Source organism: Branchiostoma lanceolatum, chromosome 1 (genome assembly GCF_035083965.1).
Source record: "Branchiostoma lanceolatum isolate klBraLanc5 chromosome 1, klBraLanc5.hap2, whole genome shotgun sequence".
NCBI classification, from domain to species: Eukaryota; Metazoa; Chordata; class Leptocardii; order Amphioxiformes; family Branchiostomatidae; genus Branchiostoma; species Branchiostoma lanceolatum.
In genome coordinates, this window is record NC_089722.1 from 24,961,846 (window position 1) to 24,981,591 (window position 19,746).

At 44.0% G+C, this 19,746-nt stretch overlaps 2 protein-coding genes across 5 annotated transcripts; one reads left to right on the forward strand and one right to left on the reverse strand.

Moving 5' to 3' along the window:
- The first annotated feature begins 761 nt into the window (after nucleotides 1–761).
- On the forward strand, nucleotides 762–10,951 carry LOC136444051 (procollagen C-endopeptidase enhancer 2-like). Of its 4 annotated transcripts, none has more exons than XM_066441528.1 (10): nucleotides 777–836; nucleotides 4,373–4,434; nucleotides 6,436–6,572; nucleotides 7,284–7,435; nucleotides 7,667–7,766; nucleotides 8,016–8,159; nucleotides 8,959–9,055; nucleotides 9,428–9,579; nucleotides 9,904–10,023; nucleotides 10,291–10,951. In XM_066441528.1, the coding sequence occupies exons 3-10, from the start codon at nucleotides 6,512–6,514 to the stop codon at nucleotides 10,494–10,496; spliced, it is 1,032 nt and encodes a 343-aa protein (XP_066297625.1). In that variant the 5' UTR covers nucleotides 777–836; nucleotides 4,373–4,434; nucleotides 6,436–6,511; the 3' UTR covers nucleotides 10,497–10,951. The 4 variants fall into 4 exon arrangements, with proteins under 4 accessions (XP_066297635.1, XP_066297625.1, XP_066297608.1 ...); XM_066441511.1 differs by lacking the exon at nucleotides 777–836 and adding an exon at nucleotides 843–1,077; XM_066441538.1 differs by lacking the exon at nucleotides 4,373–4,434 and having other exon boundaries at nucleotides 762–836.
- On the reverse strand, nucleotides 10,601–18,156 carry LOC136444029 (stromelysin-2-like). Its single transcript, XM_066441441.1, has 10 exons — nucleotides 17,190–18,156; nucleotides 16,720–16,852; nucleotides 15,602–15,734; nucleotides 15,011–15,204; nucleotides 14,421–14,634; nucleotides 13,834–14,001; nucleotides 13,245–13,460; nucleotides 12,664–12,806; nucleotides 12,014–12,158; nucleotides 10,601–11,575 (listed from the first exon to the last, which is right to left on the reverse strand). Exons 1-10 carry the CDS (start codon nucleotides 18,047–18,049, stop codon nucleotides 11,337–11,339), a joined length of 2,445 nt encoding a protein of 814 aa, XP_066297538.1. The 5' UTR covers nucleotides 18,050–18,156; the 3' UTR covers nucleotides 10,601–11,336.
- Between the last annotated feature and the right edge of the window lie 1,590 nt (nucleotides 18,157–19,746).

Sequence of the window (19,746 nt, forward strand, 5' to 3'; positions counted from 1 at the left end):
ATAGAAAATTTTGAAATACCTTATTTTTGCTTTCTCGAAAAAAATGTTTTGTGGTTTCCTGTAATATATGATTGATGATAACAATTTTGTATTCTTTTAGTTTGCCAAATCTTTATCTCATTCTCCCATTGCAAATAGCGGACGCAACAGGTGGGTATTTTCAGCCATGATCATTGAAAGTACAGGCGGACGTGTAGTAAAGTTTGGCAGAATGGGTTGGATGATTTGACAGCGGCGTCATCCTGCCATAGATTTACACAGTAACTTGCAAGCGAAAGGTGGTTTATGCTCTATAACCCGTATGGGAAAAGTACACGTGAATGAAGGCAAAAAGTAATTTCTGTTTACCAATTTGATACTAGTAGCTGGAAGTGTTCATTGAGCTTCATTGAGCTCAAGACTTTCTACATTCACGCAAGGAGGTTCTATCAAGTTGAATAGAACCTCCTTGATCTATGTGACTATTGAAAAGCTAGTCCAGACCATAACCCTGGGAGATGATAACAACTCTAGCATGAGCTGCTGTTTTCAACTCCAGCTGCCCTTGCGAATATGCAACCGTCCAAGGCAACAATTAATGCTTGTCAATTTCACCCATCAACATTCATTTCAAAAGTTTATCAGCCAGTGGACACTGAAAGACAGGGGAATATGCTGGTTTCATTCGTCTGCTGCTCAGTCACGCTCCTAGCGGCTGATGCCCAAATCGCAAATACTTGCCTGCTGCAATCTCAGCCAGCCAATGATCAGGTGTCAAGTCACGTTCCTCACTTCGCTAACCTCTTCAACTATGACGTCGATCTTATTGTGTGTGAGGGTACGCGTGGTTACGAGTGGTAAGCTCTGTGTTTTTTCTACACTGAAAGCAGAGCTGTAGGTTCAGAGCGCTGAGTATGTCTCTGGGTCAAAGGGCACCGCTGTCATCCATATCTCAGTCTGTACCGTAGCCGCGGTGGGCGTGGGCACGTCGTCAGGGGAGCAGTCAATCGCGGATCCAAAAAAAGTTGTGTTCTTGGTTCGGTTCTACCAATTCTTGTCGGATCGTCTGGCAACAACGATGTAAACACGTAGCCAAAGGTACGTGGTTCTGTCACAGGTGTGAGATCGTGATCTATGGGTCGCGGTTTGGGCATTTAAACATGGTCTTTGGACCGGGTAACAGGTAGGGTGGAAAGGCGTTGTTTGTTCAGTGGGGAGTGTTTTATAACGGGCTGCTGGAGGCGTGTGTTTTTTAAAGCATACCGCTGTGACGCACTACATTTGTGTCATGTAGGCAGCCATTACGGTGTAAGATATGTTGTTATATCTCAGATATCCATAATGTATAAGTCTTGGCTCCTCTCCCAGAACAAGGCAAGTATCGAGAACTGATAGCGCTGACGGTATTAATCCCCTCTCAGATCCACAGCTTTTACCGTTTATGTCCAAATATGCATGGTTTCTTGAGCTGTCTCCAACAGAAAGCGTTTGAACCATACCCTACCCACTCCCAGCTGCTCATGACAGCCTAACCTACCATACCCCCTATACTACCCTCCCGACGATTCAAACTCAGTGGCTACGTCTGCTGTCCAGTAACATATCCTGGAAAAATTCAGTACCACTCTTGAAAATGTACCCTGTACACGTGTGAATGATTGTAATTCAAGCTCGCCGAATCTAGTAATCTCATGTTTTCCATCTATACTACACATTCTAGTTGTTTAACCGTCTATACAACAAGCCCAACGGTAGTGTTCATTATGAAGAATTAGATCCGAAGCGCAGCCTTTATGCCATGCTATAAATAATAGCGAGGGTCGCAGGGGTCAACCCTCTCTTCTATCGTCTAGCAGCCAACCTCTTTACAGCTACTCTGGGCTGAAATGTAGTCTGTGCAAGCGCCTTTAACAGAGGAACGTCATAACAACGTCACGGACTGAGGAATTGCAACATATATATAGAGTAGAACGGGGAAATAGAAAAGAATTGAGGTTTTAAAAATAGAGACGTGCTACATCAACTGAAACTGTGCTCAAAATTGGTTCACTGTTTTAACTGCATCGTCGAGTATGTGATATCGAGGAAAATCTTTGGTACTTAAGCAAAATATTTGTTGGCGCGCGCACACTTAGCAGAACAATTTTGTACTATGAGCAAAGACATTTATTGATCCAGTAGACCGTTAGGCCGTTGTGTGGATGACTGCTATGTGTACAAATGTTGCCACACACGCTCCTGTCATAACACGGGAGTGGGTCGTGTGGGTCACTACACCCGGCCTGTCATAACAAGGAAAGCGTTATAACCTCATACTTGTTCTGTTGTCGCTACAACAGTGTACAAAATAGCATTCTCCCCAAACTACATACCATGTGCTTGCTTTCACCGTACTACCGCAAGCTGTTGTGCAATAAAGGGAGTACGGAATAATGTCAGTGACGATGCACACAATGAAAGTACGAATTTTGAAACCCTATATTTCTGACCAACTCCTGCTTAAGAAAAGATGCCATGCATTCTCTAGTACTTAATATCAACTATGATGTTTGTTTTGTTACGGCACATACCCTAACATATATCTGATGGACGCTCGTTGTGTCAGTATGAGTGTCTTCTTTTAACACTCTACTGATACAAACGGCCTGCATCAAATGCACATGTTGTGGTTATGCTTTGTACAACAAACATGTACCATCTTCAAGTGTTTAGCAAATACTTCTGATTGATTAATTGATTTCTGACTTAATTAACCGAGTGGTTAGTTACCGAATTTCAAAGCTCATACACAACTGTATAAACAACTTACAGGGGAACGTTAACAATTGAAATGTCGTACAAATCAGTAAGTATAGAAGGTCTGCAAATTGCCGCTGGTACATTGCGACAAATCCGGCCATGCCCTCTACTTGAACTGTTGACCCTTGAACTCTAGAAGTGATAGAACCATTTTGCTATTTCTATAGGGTAATACCCGTCCATAACCGTTTTGTTCTTGTGTTAGGACGACTTTCATAGGAAGACTAAGGAACAACAAGCTTCTTTTTGTAACCCTCCGCATTATGTTTTGGCTTTTGGTATTACTACTAATGTACCAACCGGAGATGGTTTTGATTTTGATGTATAAATAGATATACAAATCAGCCATCAACGTAAGGCTACAAACACTTTCAATGATACAACTTCATTCAACCAATGAGGTTCAAATCCTTGATTCAACGTCCAACAGTGAATATGTTTGGTTGGAAATATACCAGAGCCGATGCATGAAACAAGCACGTCTGCACGCCACTACCACTAGACAATCAACATACCAAGGAGTTCACTTGTCCCTGTTGCTATGGTAACGGACCTCTTGTGGAAGTCTCTTTTAAACCTCCCTGCTGGTCTCAACTAAATCTTTGGGAAGGAAATTTCGCTCCAGTGTCGGACAGAAGACTCAATCATAACACGGGACGCCGCGTGGGCGTTTGATTGAATTGTACCATGAATTAAACATGCGACATGGGTTTCTATAGCCATGATATCCGCGGATCCGTATAGAAAAACGAAATCTTCATATCAATCTTTACGAATGGATCATTTATCGTTTTTTTTTTGCAAGAAGAGGATTAACTAGATATCTTTGATGCATTCATTCTTGATAGTTCATGCCTCGTATCTAGAGTGCAGTATTGTAGTATGGCTGCAAGGAAATCAATTGTAAAGCAATTTCATATATGTCTGATAGTCTTAGCTTCCCGTCTACGTCTGTACTCTATCATTATATTTGTCTACACTATGCGGTTATTTCTGTATCATGTGTTATGGGATCCTAGAAGACAGACGGAAGCAATGTGAAAAAAACAACGTTTTATTTTGCGTGAAATCGCAATTCTCCGGTCTTAAATTGCGCGATGCGTGTTAATGCAGCCTTTTGTAATCTCCCGTTACTCATCCCAGCTGTATCAAAGACCTGAAACTGCATAGGTTTTTGTACTTTGTCCATGCACAATACGGGAAACAGAAAGCCCATAATACGTTAAGTAAGAATGCGGGTGGTTGAATTTCCGTCTTGTATTTTGCAGCATCACGATGATTCATACTTCAGATCATTTGCTGTTCCTTTGCTGGAGACCTCAAGCTCTCAGAAGCATGTTTCCAATGACAGAATATAGTTGGCTTCTCTAATCTTTGCAAAATCTGACAAATTGTAGGGGAAGCTTGTAATGTTCTTAGCCAATACATGGCTGGCAGAAAATGTAAAAGAAAACATGTCCTTATACGGTATAGACTGACGAAACCGTTGAAAAGAGTACTAGAATCAGACCTCTCTTGATGCTTGTTCCTTCAACATTGAATAGTTTTTTTTTTACCACAACCGTCTCAAGTACATTTTATTGTTTGGTTACAGAATGATGTAATGGTCACGTGGTGACGCCGGCTACACAGGGGCTTATTCAAACGTCTATACAGGTGTGTGCGTCACTGGTTATATTTGGTTATCTACGTTTTCACCCCGAGTCACTTATATCGTCGTTTATTGTGGGTCTAGAAATCAGAGGTGTTATTTTTTACAAGCTCTCATAGCCCAGCAACGTTTTTCATTCACTGGTCATGGCTGATAGACCCCTTTTAAAATGTCCAAGATCATCTACAAACTGCAATCTAAAGTTTTAGGTAGAAAAGATTTTACCACGCTGTACCCCGTATTCGTCTACATTGACAATTTTTGCATCCAAATCAAAGCCATTTCAATCCACCAGTAACCTTATTCATCTAACAACAATGACAACGAACCTATACATTCCTATTCACCTCTGTTCTTTCTGTTATGAATGCATATCGTGCTTGCCAGCAAATGTTACATGTACTATCCCTAAGTGTAGCTCTCCCCTCAGCCAAGACGGCCGCGCGGTTGATCGTCCGTGACTGGACAAGTTCAACGGCACAATCAAAGGGCGACACAGGTTAACCAGTTACACTGTTGCCTCAACCACAGTTTCAGGGGGTAAAGTTGTGGAAACAGTCCGAAGCATTCTGCTGTTATCTTGTTGTACACGTGTGACAATGGACACGGAAATAGTGCAACTTGCCAATGGGTAACTTTATAAATCTAATTTCTTCCGATGGGGGTGGGGGGTTGTTTGATGGTAGTCGTCGCTTCGACGATATTCCTTTTGTTTGGCATCCATCACTGAGTATATCAATGGAAATACTGCATATTACTGCAACCTAGCCCGTTCCTTTCAGTCAGTAACGTTTCTAACGTTGACGTTTGAACCAATGAGGTCTTGGTTGATCTTTGAGTTGAACTTTGGCTCCTCGACAACTTGTACATGGTATCTTCCGTTCCCGCACCCGGGCAATGTCAAGCTCACAACACTTTCAATGAGTTTTGTCTTCTGTCGTAAAGCGAAAAACATTTCGCATCTTCATGTGTTATAACAGCTAACTCTCATGAGCTAGTCCAATTTGTGTTTGCCGTAGTACTACAGCACCCTGACTATCGTACACAATGCGTATGAAAACGCCCAGACAATGTCCATGGATATGGATTAACCATTTACAATGAGCGCTGTGTAGAGCTTAGCTGCGCAGGCATGCAGGTATCAAGCTAGACTTTTGAAAATACGTCATTGTATGTGGCACATGAAGCGCGCACTACTTAACTACGTGTGCGGTTCTGCCAGAGAGGACCTAGTGGCGTGCAATGCGTATGGAGCCCCCCGCCTGCGCAGAAAATTTCACATTTTGTGCACTGAATGAAGGCTGCATTCTTCAGCAAAGATTGTTGTGAAACATTCTATGAACGTTACATCGAATCCCGTTCAATGTACATGTACAAAGAATTCAGACCAGATAGACTGTATATATATAGAGTGGATGTACATATATTTATTTTTTCTCAAAATGTGAAAATAAGGAGCAGAACTTGGGGCATATAATAGCCATATTGAGGAAGTGGTATAAAAAGTGACAGTCTTGACGCTGAATGCCTTCACTTTATTTGTTTACACACTGGTTAAAAAGCCCCGGCCCAAAGTAAATAGATACTGCGCTATGCGCATGGTCTCTTTGGGGGTCACAGAAGTCTTTCTAGCTTGTCCACGCTTCGCAGTGTACCTGCTATGAGGGGGTAGGGGGCTCTTTTGGCATAGCACGAATGTGTGAACTGCTAAGGGGGGGGGGGGGGCTGTGAGAGGGTACATGCCGCACCACTGTAATAAGACACGTTATCACACAACAAGCCCTAATATGGTCTCTACTGCTGAGTTGCTGCAGTATAGTCAACTCGGCATAGAGGATATGCCTCTATGCTGAGTTGTTAACTGTCAACTTTTGTGAAAGTTTGTACGAAACTTCTTTTTATGGTGATTTTTCATTAGATGATGGGCCCCTTACCAATGGATAGCAACAGATCAGTAAGGCCAGTATCATTCTGACATCACAGTTGTTTTATTTCCTTAACACCAGGGGCTAACGCTGTTCAAGCCAAACAAAGCTGGGAATTTTTGTTCTTTGTGGTCGTCCACCTGAGTAACCCACGCGGATGTATATAGCTGCACTACTTGCGCTCCTGGTGGTGATTCGGCCCGTCCTGCCGGACACTAGTAAGACATTTTTATTACATTTGTTGTCCATTGTTTGTTTTATTGCTCTTGAATTTGTATTTTTCGTTAATGTCGACAATTTGGTACTCGAGTTAGTCCCACTGCATGAAAAGTGGGATTTACCAATGGTGGTAAATGCTGGTAAAGTCTGGTAATGTTTGATTTTATTACCAATATGCAAACATTACCAGACTTTACCAGCATTTACCACCATTGGCAAGGCCCTAGCATATTCATAACCCAGTTAAACGAAAAGACTGGGTTAATCTTTAAACGCTTCAGTACCGTCACTGGCCCGAAAAGCATAGCTCCAGTGAACTGACCCATCCACAACAAACAAACGGTCCTCGCGTTCTTTCAAACTTCTTTCAGTGACGGACCAGAATGGCCGAAAAGGAAAAATCATTCGAAAACACCAAAAAAAGCAATAAATTGTATGCAGGTAAAATGTGTTTCCAAATACTTTTATTCACTTCCATTCAGGTTCGTAGTTTTGCGCGCAGTATCCGTGGACATCTGTATTGTGGTGGTGTGTTTCAAGTAAAACAACAATGTGACAACCTTACCGGGTCAGCTATTGTTGGTGTTTAAAGACGCCACATTCTTAGGAGGCCTGCTGCTCCATACGAAAAAATCTTAAGATCGCCCCTGTGCACATTGTTTGGCCGTTTACTGTTGGCTCTTTTAAAGTGTTCGATGCATTTTGTTCAGTTTGCAACAGTCCCTTGCTGATCGCGACGTCATCGCCCGCAGTGCTGACGTCAGATGGCTACCCCGGTCTGTACCCTGCAGGCACCGACTGCACCTGCGAACTGAGAGGGACACCTGGGAACGTGGTAGAAATCAGCTTCAATGATTTCCAGGTATGAATTTGTTGCATGTCCAAAGTAAATCGGATTATCCTGTCATATATCTATAGCTAATGTATCCATCTGGCGTTGGAAATTAGAATGTATCTTATGATAGGGCTTGGTATGAATTTGCTTATGCAAAATGCAGTCACATTGAGTCTTTCTTTCCACTATGAATAGTCGCAGACTTGTTGAAATGTTGAGGGCATTTCACAGTAGCATTATTTCCGCATGTTACCACAGGTCGACCCGTACCCAGGATCGTTATCTGGTGCCCCGGGAACGTGCTCACGTCATTATCTGGAGGTGTACAATGGTCTCGAGACCAGAAATAACCTTTTAGGTGAGATTGCCTGACGCTCTTTCACTTGTCGTCTGTAGAATGGTTTAACATAATATGAGAAAATAACTAGATAAATTGATGTTTACAGTTACAACATTTTTTGTACACGTACCTAAATTTAGTTAGCGTGTTTTTAGGGTGCAAGGCACTAACGTGTGTTATTGGATGTCTATTGGTAACGTTAGTTATAGTTGTGGAAAGGTTTCTTAATATTTTCCAGGGTATTCTATAAAAATCGCACTTTTCCAGGTTCGTTCTGTGGAAACGAGATCCCACCTATCCTGTTGTCTGATGACATCAGCCTGACGCTGAAGTTTGTGACCAACCAGTGGTCCTCTAACAACCGGTATCGGGGCTTCTCTCTTAACTACACCGCCATAGCCGACACACAGGGTAAGGCTTCATTACCAGCTGCCCCAGTATGTTTGAGTTTTTATTTCGCGGTAGAGAGAAAATGGAGTGTCCGCGGTAGTCTTAAGTTCGCGATTGAAACAATAGTAGCGCTACAGTCAAAAGGCATAGGTTGGCAAAAAGCATCGCGGTGGTTTTAAGTTCGCGCTGAAAGTTCACCGCGAACATAAAACCATCGCGAACATTTCTTAGCCTCCTTCGCAGACCTCTTAGAAAGGCGGCGTATATATTGGGGGGGGGGGGGACTTTTTCTTGCACGGGCCAATGGAGTTACGTTGCCGAGGGACGATCCCCTTTCTATCCTTACGCGAACATGTTAATAGCCCCTCTGAATGTCTGTCTTAATCACCTTCCCTTTGCTGCCGCCGATCGGGAGCAGACTGGATAGAAAGGGGGTCGTCCCTCGGCAACATAACTCCCTTGGCCCGTGTAAGAAATCGCGTCACCCCAACCCCCCGCCCCCCCTACCCTCACCCAAATATATACGCCGCCTTTCTAGGAAGTCTGCGAAGGAAGCTAAACATTTCTGCATTTACTTAGTATCTGTCTGGCTGTTGATGAAGTGTAGAAGACATATAGATAGGTAGTTTTGAACAAGAAACATGTTCTTGTTATTATTTATTTGTTCTGAGGAAAATGGAGGGAAGGAACCAAGTTGGGATAGTGTGAATCATGCGAAGAGTTGACTGAATTTTTCATGGATAAATAAAAGAATTATCGAACACTTTTTCCGGCAGTCTATAAAAATAATCATGTGTTTTACACTTTCTGTCTACTTTAGACATTGATTCGGGCTGTTGGAGCATGCGCAGACTGACCGCCACAAGCGGGTCCATCGTCAGCCCCGGCTTTCCTGACGAATATCCAACAAGATTAAGGTGAGTCTGGAGAAATGTTAGATTCATTATGAACGTGTGTAGCTAAATAGCTGTATTGTATTGTATTGTGTATTGTATTGTATTGTATTGTATTGTATTGTATTGTATTGTATTGTATTGTATTGTATTGTATTGTATTGTATTGTATTGTATTGTATTGTATTGTATTGTATTATATTGTATTGTATTGTGGAGTTTCAGTTATGACGCCAACATAAGTAGTTTAACTACTGTAAACTCCAGATAATATCACTGTAAAAGAAAAAAAGGAAGAAAAAAAAACTTATTCTTTTCCTAACTGGTATAATGGCTTCACAAAAACACGATTTTTTATTACCTGGAGTTAGCATTCACGCTGCCGTTTTTCCATAGATGTTCGTGGGAAATTGTGACACCTCCGGACAGCAAAATCACACTGCAGTTCTTGACCTTCCTGGTAGGAGGTGTCACTGCAATATGCGACAACAACGTCAACGACTACGTTATAGTGTACAGAGGAACAGGGGAAAACAAAGTATCAGAAGGTATGCCACCTGCTTGCTTTTCAATACTATAGTATACGTAAAAACTGGAACGGTGAATTAGAGATCGTTGTGACAAGTGGGTGGAACCAAACACGGACAAGCTATCGTCATAATGACGTCATCTGTGTGGCTTATAATATACTTCTCGCGACCCAAATGATGTGATCCATATGATTCCGTCTATACCACTAACCTCCAACACATATGAAAGCTATATGATATAAAAATTGATGCGTTTTTTTTCGGTTTCGTAACTTTTTAGTGCAAATCGCAGTTATCTGGTGACAATAGACTGTACTAACATGTAGTTCTGTCTATCCTAAGGGACATACTGTGGATGGGAGTTGCCACAATTCACGGACCTGCTCAATGAGGTCACCATTGAGTTTCAATCCAACAACGTCGGTGGGTTCCGCGGTTTCTTCGTGGTGTACACCGCTGTAGGTGAGTGTGGTATACACGGCAGTGCAAATGATCATGAGCATCGAACTTTGTTGTCAAAAGTTGACGAACACATGTCAGATGAAAGATTTACTTGAGAGTATATTCCGTACCAAACTTGGTCGATCTGAGAAATGTTACAAATTATTTTGTGATTATAAGAAGGGGGGTGGCAAAGGCATTGCTGAGAGGTTCTGGATTGAAAGTCAACTATGTTTTTGTTTGATTACTGAAAGTAGTAATGATTTTTGTGTTATTCTTATCACACAGGTCCGACAACCACACCCACACTTCCTCCCACCATCCCCACAACGGTGCCTCCCCCCATCAACACAGTGAACACTCCCCAGGCCCCTGTCACCCCCGGGGCCTCCTACGTCCCCACGGTGAGGGACCATGCCACCCGCCTGGGAGAAAACATCTACATCGTGGTTCTCTTCTTACTTGTTGCAATACTGACCCCAATCGCTAGATGATACCTGACAGTAGTTCGTAAGAGAGAAATATCTACTAGTTATGCTGCAATGATGTAAAATATCAAATTATATCGAGAAGAAAAAATTACAATATAAGACCGCTCTAGTTTTATAGCTGTATAATGTGATATATCCTTGTCGTTGTTCTTTTTTTCATTATACATTGGTACATTGATACTGCCAACAATTCGTGATAAAACAATTATACTGAAAGTTTTATAAAATTATAAATCAGCGAGCACAAATGACCAAAGGTGTGTTTCTTTAGAAATGCCAGCATTTTCACGTAAGAATAAGAAAGTCACATTGGTTCGTATAGTCATATCATTCTCTTTGTGTGACCAGTAATCACTATATCTTTAATAACTTTATTGCAAGTCTGCAGATTACCTATATAGACTTGTATCTTGTATTTTATCTTAATGAATTAAAATAAATGAAGTGTCTTCGATTAATCTCATTATTTTTCCTGTTAGTCCATTTTCCTACCTGGCGTAATACAGCCCATCTTTGCCTGTTCAAACGTATATTTATGGCACGACTCGATGGGTTATGCATTCGGTTATTCTTGAATTCTCACATCGTTCACATTTCACCAATTTAATTGGCGCATGTCCACATGAACCAAAGATCAAACAGTTATCAAACAAAGTTCTATTCTTATAGCCTGGAGTCCAGCCTTGTTAGCTATGGCCCGCTCCCCAAGATCCGCTAGCTTGTTGCTTGGCAGGCTTGTGGGCGCGGATCTTGGGGAGTAGGCCAAAGCTAACAAGGCTGGACTAAAGGCTACTGTTCGATGGTGTATGCTAATGATTTCGCCCTAGCTAGTACTAGTACTACTCAGCAGCCCATCCAGTACTTGGCCACGCTTCGTGGATAGGGCGGGTTGGCCGCGTCGGTCACGGCGGTGAAGTCGTCCAGCCTCCAGTACTGATCGCCCTTAAATATGTAGTTCACGTCGTTCGTCCACTGGATAGCCGCGTCCAGGCGATCCGGGAAGCCCCTCCACGCGCTAAGAGCCTTTGGGTAGCCTCGGTCCTGTCTCCTATTGCCTTGGGTGTACCGCCAGTACTGGTCACCTGTAGGGGAGGGGAGAAGAAGGAATTCTGTTCAGTATACAATCACCGCTTTGTTACCTTCGCCGAGAAGATTATATTTTCGGTTACGCCAGCTGTGGGCTGGGTCTGTATGTATGTCAAGTGCATAACTCGAGAAACCTTTGATGGATCTTCATGATTTTTGGTAGGTGAGCAGCGCATGTGGGCACAAAAGTCAACGTCGAAAATGGTTTACCTGGCGTATTCGTACAGTACTACAGCGGACTTTGCATGTTTATGTGTTTGTATGTAGGCAACAAAACTGACGGAAATGTTGATGGATATTCATGAAATTTGGTAGGTGAGTAGCGGTTGTGGGAATCACGGAGGTCAAGTTCGAAAATGTTTCATCTGGTTTATAACGTTACATGCACTTGGAATCAAAACCGTGAAAAGTTCTCCAAACGGATCAGCACTTACCCTTGTAAAAGTAGGCCCTGTTCGTATTCCGATACTCTCCGTAGTACAGCGCAGCGTCGATGTTGGGCACGGTACGCCAGAGGCGGATGGATCGGGGGTAGCCGCTGTCAGGACTGGCGCCGTCAAACCGCCAGTATTGGCCACCCTGCGTAGACAAGGACTTCCATTAATCTCTAAACAAATGTATGACTTCCAGACTCTGACCTGTTTTTGTTTTGTTGTGTTTTTTAAAGCCTTTCGTGGCATTGATGACGTCTTGAATGTGGTACATTTATTCTTCACTGAAAATAAGTCGAGTTATTAGTCTGCGTGAAGAGTAGCATTCCGCAGCTTTACTTTTGTGCTTTTGTTTTGATTTGATTAACAGTTGAGGTTGATACGTTGATGAAGATTAGACATCCAAGTCATAAGGTACGACAAACATAGTTGCTCAAGCATCTGGATTTCCACATTCTATCCAGTTGCTTGAGCAACTATTTTTGGAGTTGAGGTTGGTGTTGTTCACATGTATGTGGGTGAGAGGGCTACATTTTGAGTCGGAATTATGATTGACTGACACTTTTGAGTCTCAAATAAACCTCCTGACAATCAGTTTGCAGTGTTCAACATTCTACCCTGACCGGTCAGGCGGGAAACGTCTTATGTTTTACCTTGAAGAAGTAGGTCCTGCCGTTGGGCGGCCAGTACAGCGCAGCGTCTATCCCGTCCGCCGGCAGCCCTTCCCACACGTCAGTGATGAGCAGGGGGTACCCGGGGTCCGCACCCGCACTGTTCAGTCTCCAGAAGTAACGGCCTGGAAGGGGGAGTCGGAAAAATATCAAAATCACGAATTCTGTTCTTTGAACTGCCCAAAGACTGATTTATTTCGATCAAGTTTAGCTTATCTAAAGCTTATCTTCCACTGGAAACAGGCAGATAGCTGTTATGTACAGTACATTGTACAACGTTATATCGATTCGTTGGAGTTCTCCTGCTCTTTTCGATCAGTAGTAGACAGTACAGTAGACTAACACAGCTAACGTCCCTCCTTTAAGAACCATTTCCAATACTATACAAGTCTGATGAGCAAAAACAGCCGGGATTTGAACATTTCAACTCCAGTCTCGTGTCCGTTATCAATTTTTGTTACATCAAAAAGTGGCAACAAAATGAACAGGATTGTATAAGTAGCCTGGAGTCCAGCCTTGTCAGCTTTGGTCCTCTCCCAACGGCTGGACTCCAAGGACATTACCTCTAAAGGCGTACACGGATCCGTTGGCAAGACGAGCGAAGGCATCGAACTTCGCCCCGCTGCACGTCATCGCGTCCCTGTCCCCACCCGGAGGAGGGGGTGGGCGGAGGGTCGGCGGCGGAGGGGGTGGACGGTTGGTCGGTTCAGGGGGAGGGGGTGGACGGTTGGTCGGTTCGGGGGGAGGGGGTGGTCTGTTTGTAGGGCGCGGCGGCGTGCCTGCAGACAAGGACAGTGCATGATGGATGAGTACGCTGCTAGGCTGGGTTTTTCTTTTGTAACGAAACAACAATTTATATATTAAGGGAAAAATCAAACAAAGTGAAAGCGATATCAAGTTTTACTGCTTAATGTTGACGTCACCACTTCACATTGACACTTAGTAATTGGTCTGAACTGGTTCTCTATTGGCCATGAAAGGACGTCCATAATCTCCAAATAAAAATATGGCTCTGTAATGTTTCTAGTGCATGTCATTGGGTGCGCGTTTTTGTCTGTTCGGCCTTTGGTGAGAATACGCGCAAAAGACGTGAAAACAGGCCCTAGTCATACGTCTGCTTGGAGATTGCGTGTGTGTGAGTCTTTAACCGACCGTAGAGCCTCTGGATGCCGTTGATGTCGTCTCTGTGCAGGCGGAAGTCAGACTGGTACCGGTAGAACGGCGCCATCAGGGCGAGGTTCTCCTGGGAGTGACCCAGGCCCAGGGCGTGGCCGAACTCGTGAGCAGCCACCTGGTGCAGATCTATGCCCCTGGGACGGCCTGGGAGGGAAGGAGGGATGGAGGCAATCAGAAAAGGATGACAAAGCTAGACTAAGAAAGCAAGAAAGAAAAAAATACAGAAATAAAATCTAAGAAGAAAACATTCAATGTACAAACTTTTTGGGTGAGGGTCTACCCAAGTTTCACGGTGGCTTAGAAAATCCAATATGTATAGAGCTTTCTCTTGTAGACTTTTTGAGAATCTGCTTACATATTGTAAATTTATAATTATATATCATTAATCGTGCTTTCATTTAACAAGCTAAACACAATTGATAATTCAGTACATCTTAATGTCAATTATGCTGCATTTCTCTATGCAAAACAGAACAAAACAAAACACAACAACAAGAGACAAAACAACAACAAGAAACGAAACAACAACAAGAAACAAAACAACAACAAAGATGTGGCCTTACTGCTCCCCCTGTTGATGGTCCAGGTCTCCGACTCGTCGAAGTGCGAATCGCCACCGATACCGTTGCCCGGGCCGTACGCATGCGCAAGGGTGCTGCCGGGCCCGTCGAAAGAGTTGCCGTCTCCGTGGCCGAACGAGGCGAAGCTGATCTCAATGTCGGACCGAGTGTTACCTGTCAGTCTCTCGAACCGCAGCGGGGTGTACTCCGACCACGTCTACAGAGGGATAGGAAGGAACAGACACTATACAAGGTATAAAGGAGACATCAAGACTACAGGGTCTGTCGCCATTGGAACCATCTTTGACCTTTTGACCTTCCATATTTTATGTATAAGTGGCATACCTCAGACAAGTTGCATTGAATGAATCATTGTGTAGAAGTGAAAACAGGGACAGAAAATCAGTACTGCTTGCGCAAAATTCGTATTTTCACATATGATAATGTACCAATCATATTGTTGGTGCTGTAATAATGCAACTTTGCATCTTAGCGAATAAGAAATACTCTGTCAGATAGTTTGAGGCTAGGTTTGCAATGAAACAGCACAAGCCAAATCTTCTCAATCATGATTGAAAGTTAGCTTTGCTTACTTCTAGAGCTCTCTTTAGCTCCCTCTCTACGTCCGCCCGCGGGAGGTCAGGGGTGAAGTTCAGGATGCGGTAGGTGAGATCGTTCTTTCTCCAGTGGCTGCCAAGGGTCGTGTAGGACGCCAGCTTACTCCCCGTGTCGGCAAAACCGCACCTGGGTCTGCGCATCATCTCCGTCGTCTTCTCGTCAAGTTCGCCTGGAGACGGAAGAAAGGAAGGAAAGTTTGAGGACAAAAACTAGCCAGCTGCATCTTTAACATACACGCTTTAAAGCACAGTATAAAGGGATGCCATTGCTAAATGAGACAACATTTCAGAACGAAAATTTTTTGACGGACCTTTCCATTCTTTTCCATCTCGGTTTTGAAGGTGTACAGTAATCATATTGATTGTGGGACAACATATCAGAGCGTCGCTTTCGAGCAGATCTTGAAAACAGCACTACTGAAAAGTATAACGGTGAAGGACATCATGGACATGTGAAATTAGTTCTGCTCTTCGTCTTGGCAGAGTGGCCATATGATCCCCCAAAGTACTTATTGTTGTGATGCGGAATACCCTCTACAAATCACACCAAATCCGCGACCTTCTCACCTGTTTCTTGGATACCGGCGAACTTTTGGAAGTTTGTGATGGCTCTGCGCATGACCGGAGACAAGACCTTGGTGTCCGAGATCATGTCGAACCGCTCATCCGGTTCGAACCAGCCGAAATCCCGCAGGTACCTCTGGACAGAGAAACCAGTGAAGGAATGATTTTACATCAATTTACATGACGACAAAGCTGACTTTGTATCTACTCATATAGAATTGATATATCATTAGATCTAACGTTAGCTGAGCTGGCTATATCTCAATATTGCCCGTGCAGTTGTCTTTGATGGGGTTTTCTACACGGACTGCTGCTCATTTTACTTCATCTGAAACATTTTGTCAGGGCACCAATTCATGTGTTTTTACATGTACGCACACACGCATGCACGCGCGCGCGCGCACGCACACACACACACGCGCGCGCGTGTGCACGCCCCCCCCCCCCCCCCACACACACACACGACGCCACACCACACCACACCACACACGCCAGATTCAAACTATTATCTTGGAATGTCGTAAACACCAGTATTAAGTGACTGATGTTGCCCAAAGTTCAAACAGAGGATTATCACAGGTGCTGGGCGTAAATAAACACTTGTAATGTGTCATGACTCCAGGGGCCCTGTTAGTTCAACACAAACACTCGTAATGAGGGCAAAGTTGATAAGTACGCGCTGTGAGTGATAGCTCATTGTTCGACCCAGTCAGGACTTATACACACACAAGCAAAATGATTTATTTGATATTGTCTCAGAGTCCACTTTATAAGGCATGCATGTTTACGTCTCTGTGGTCTGTATTACTGTAAATGCATATAAGTTCGCTATTTTGCTGTAGGGAGAAAATGTATTCGCGATGGTTTTAAGTTCGCGTTTGAAACAATAGTAGCGCTACAGTCATAGGCGGACAAAAGGTTTCGTGGTGGTTTTAAGTTCGCGCTGAAAGTACACCGCGAAAACCGCGAACATAAAGCCACCGCGAATATTTCTGCATTTACAGTATTCATTTTTTTTTACTATTTCACACCTAACCCTTCTCCCCACTAACCACAAATTTAAACATAACCAGTCTTTCACAGACACATACACCAAGTGACTACAAAAACTCCCACTTAACCATGCCGTCTGTAAGGTTGGCGATGATGAAGCGGTTGTCAGATATGCTGTCAAACCGTCCGGCTTTCCGAGTCATCGGCGACCGTTCTTCCTCGTCCTGCTCAGTCTCATCCCCGTCTACAGGCGTCTCGGGGCTGGCGTGAGAGAGATGCGATGTTAGCACATGTATGACATAACGTTGTTAGAACATGAGGGCAGACAAACCTGTACATAAAAACTAAGCCTGACAGACATTCATCAAGTCCAACTAGTTTTCTCGAGATCTAGCTGTGTGGTTACATGATTGAAACAAAGGAACCAGAAAAAAAACCCAGTGTGACCACAAATATCCGGAAACATACACACACACACACACACACACACACACACACACACACACACACACACACACACACACACACACACACACACACACACACACAGACAGACCCAAAACAACATCTCCATTGTTCAAGGTTAAGGTTAACCTACCTTGTTTCTTCAGCTGTGTTTTCTTCACCGGGTGATGCTGTGACGTCTCCAGTAGCTTCAGTCGACTCTGAAGACTCCTCGTCTGTTTCGCTGGACGGACGTCCTTCTTCGCTTGTTTCGTCGGACACGGAGACATCTTCGCTCGTTTCGTCGGACTCTGAGACATCTTCGCTCGTTTCGTCGGACTCTGAGACATCTTCGCTCGTTTCGTCGGACTCTGAGACATCTTCGCTCGTTTCGTCGGACTCTGAGACATCTTCGCTCGTTTCGTCGGACTCTGAGACATCTTCGCTCGTTTCGTCGGACTCTGAGACATCTTCGCTCGTTTCGTCGGACTCTGAGACATCTTCGCTCGTTTCGTCGGACTCTGAGACAACTTCGCTCGTTTCGTCAGACTCATCACTCATTTCACTGGACTCTCTACTTTCGTCGCTTGTTTCGTCCGACTCTGAGTTCACTTCGCTTGTCTGGTTCGACTCTGATGAATCCGTTTCGTTCGACTCCGAGGTTTCCTCGCTCGATTCTTCACCCCATTCGGGAAACTCCTCGCCTATGTCTCCGTCCCAGTTTTCGTCAGGCATGTCCTCCCAGGACTCGGACCAGCCGCCTTCCCCCCACTCCTCAAACTCCTTACTCTCAGAGCTGTCTCCGTCCTCCTCACACAGCTCGTCTTCCTCACCACCATCATCTTCGCCCTCGGGGAGGTCCTCAATATCCCCCACGAAAATCTTGTCACTGAAAATCGCTCGCTCACTCGCTCGCTCCACGCTTCTCTGCCTGCAGGGCTGCCTGGTGGGCCTGGCGTGGCCTGGTACCGACAGGACACACAGGCACACCGCTACCACGAGTATCCCGCGCATGGTTGTTCCAATCCGTGCCAACCAACTCCGCTCTGTAAAACTGCCAAATGTGACCACAGGACTTCAGCCCGCAAATATATACCACAGCTCCAACCCCACTGGTTAGTTTATCACGTGTTCGACTTCCTGTTGTTTGCTCGTGAGAGAATTGCGAGATTTTGGACCCTAACCAAGGGGCAGCTAAGTAGGCTGTCCAAACAATTGCTGAGTCAAGTTAAGATAAGAAATCAGATACACATTAGTTCTCAAACTTTGAATGAAGGGGGGTCACTGACTCACTGGTGTAGCGAAGTGGGTAGAAGGCACAAACCCCTATCCATACCAAGGATATTATGTATAAATGTCCTTGTCCATATATTGCCAATATTCTCTAAGTTTCCTCCCTCCAAAATGAATGGAATATTCCTAATTTTTCACGTTCTACGTAAGTGTCTGGCAAATATTAGACTTGTAACATGCTGTAAACAGTGTTGCGACCCGTCAAAAAATGCCGATTTTCAAAACATCACAGAGATCGTCCGGATAACGGATTCAATATGTATAAGCTTAAGTACACTGCGGTAAAGTAGGTACATTATCAGAGAGACTCTCTCTTGCCTTCTCACGATAAACATGCTGCGCATGACCTGTAAAGTAAGTATACAAATATACGTACAGGACAAAGCTATGACGACAACGATAGAAATCAAAACAGATTTGAAAGAGACGGGCTTTAAACTCAGGTGACAGGACTTACACCGTAAACACCTCACCGGGTGTCTTATGACGTCATTTCACGGCGTGACCTGAGATAAGGCTCTGTCCTTCTTGGAAGAGGAAAAAAGAACAAAGTGTTGAGTGTTGAGTGTGTGTGTGTGTGTGTATGTGTGTGTGTGTGTGTGTGTGTGTGTGTGTGTGTGTGTGTGTGTGTGTGTGTGTGTTTTAATGTGAATGAAGGCGTGAAAGGATAAATAAAAGAAGAGCGTTTCGCGGGGGGGGGGGCATCCAAAGTCAAATTCAGTTTAGATATTTCATTGTCTGTCCCATGGTAGGACCACATGGTGGAACGGAAGCCGCTCGTCCCGCCAGTGTTTGTTGTCACACAGCTGTACTGTTCGCTTGATTTTCCATCTGGAGATTGAAATACTTGACTGCTTACGTCGCTGCACTCGTCACCTTTTAAAACTTGTTACTCTTTAAAATATCTGGTAACTTATACTAGTAGTATGCTACATTCGAGTACCAGGCAAGGAGCGACGCAGATGATGATGGTGTGTGCTTGTGTGGTTAGATGGGTGCACGTTCATGATTATTGGTGAAATCTGCTTCCAGGCTAATGCATTGCAAACATACACTTAGATTTTGGAACTCGTGCTACAGATGCATGATGGCAAGTTGAAAATGATTCAGATGAAGAAAAACGAACTTTTAAAGATAAATTTTAGCTCGGTTCTACATCTTTTGCGTTAACATTAATGAAGTGCAAAATGCCAATCTCGCGCATGTATGATGAGATGTGCTTTGTCACTGTTTGTTAACATCTCAGGTCTGATTCTGAGAAGTGTCCGAGATATAGCGGGGGCGTACACGTGACGGGGAGCAGCTGGACACGACCGGTAACCTGGAGGACTTGATATTTGTTTGGCACATCCGGTTTTGAGCTTTATGTACTGCTTATACAGATGGAAACGTTAATGCTAATATCACGGTCTGTTAAA

What these genes read in the sequence shown, in the direction of transcription:
- LOC136444051 (XM_066441538.1), top strand. Translation starts at nt 6,512, where the DNA reads ATGTATATAGCTGCACTACTTGCGCTCCTGGTGGTGATTCGGCCCGTC. An exon ending in GCCCGTCCTGCCGGACACTA is followed by an intron (nt 6,573 to 7,283) that starts GTAAGACATTTT and finishes CATTTTGTTCAG; the next exon opens with TTTGCAACAGTCCCTTGCTG. An exon ending in GACCAGAAATAACCTTTTAG is followed by an intron (nt 7,767 to 8,015) that starts GTGAGATTGCCT and finishes GCACTTTTCCAG; the next exon opens with GTTCGTTCTGTGGAAACGAG.
- LOC136444029 (XM_066441441.1), bottom strand. Translation starts at nt 18,049, where the DNA reads ATGCGCGGGATACTCGTGGTAGCGGTGTGCCTGTGTGTCCTGTCGGTA. An exon ending in AACACAGCTGAAGAAACAAG is followed by an intron (nt 16,853 to 17,189) that starts GTAGGTTAACCT and finishes CTCTCACGCCAG; the next exon opens with CCCCGAGACGCCTGTAGACG. An exon ending in CGCCGGTATCCAAGAAACAG is followed by an intron (nt 15,205 to 15,601) that starts GTGAGAAGGTCG and finishes TTCCGTCTCCAG; the next exon opens with GCGAACTTGACGAGAAGACG.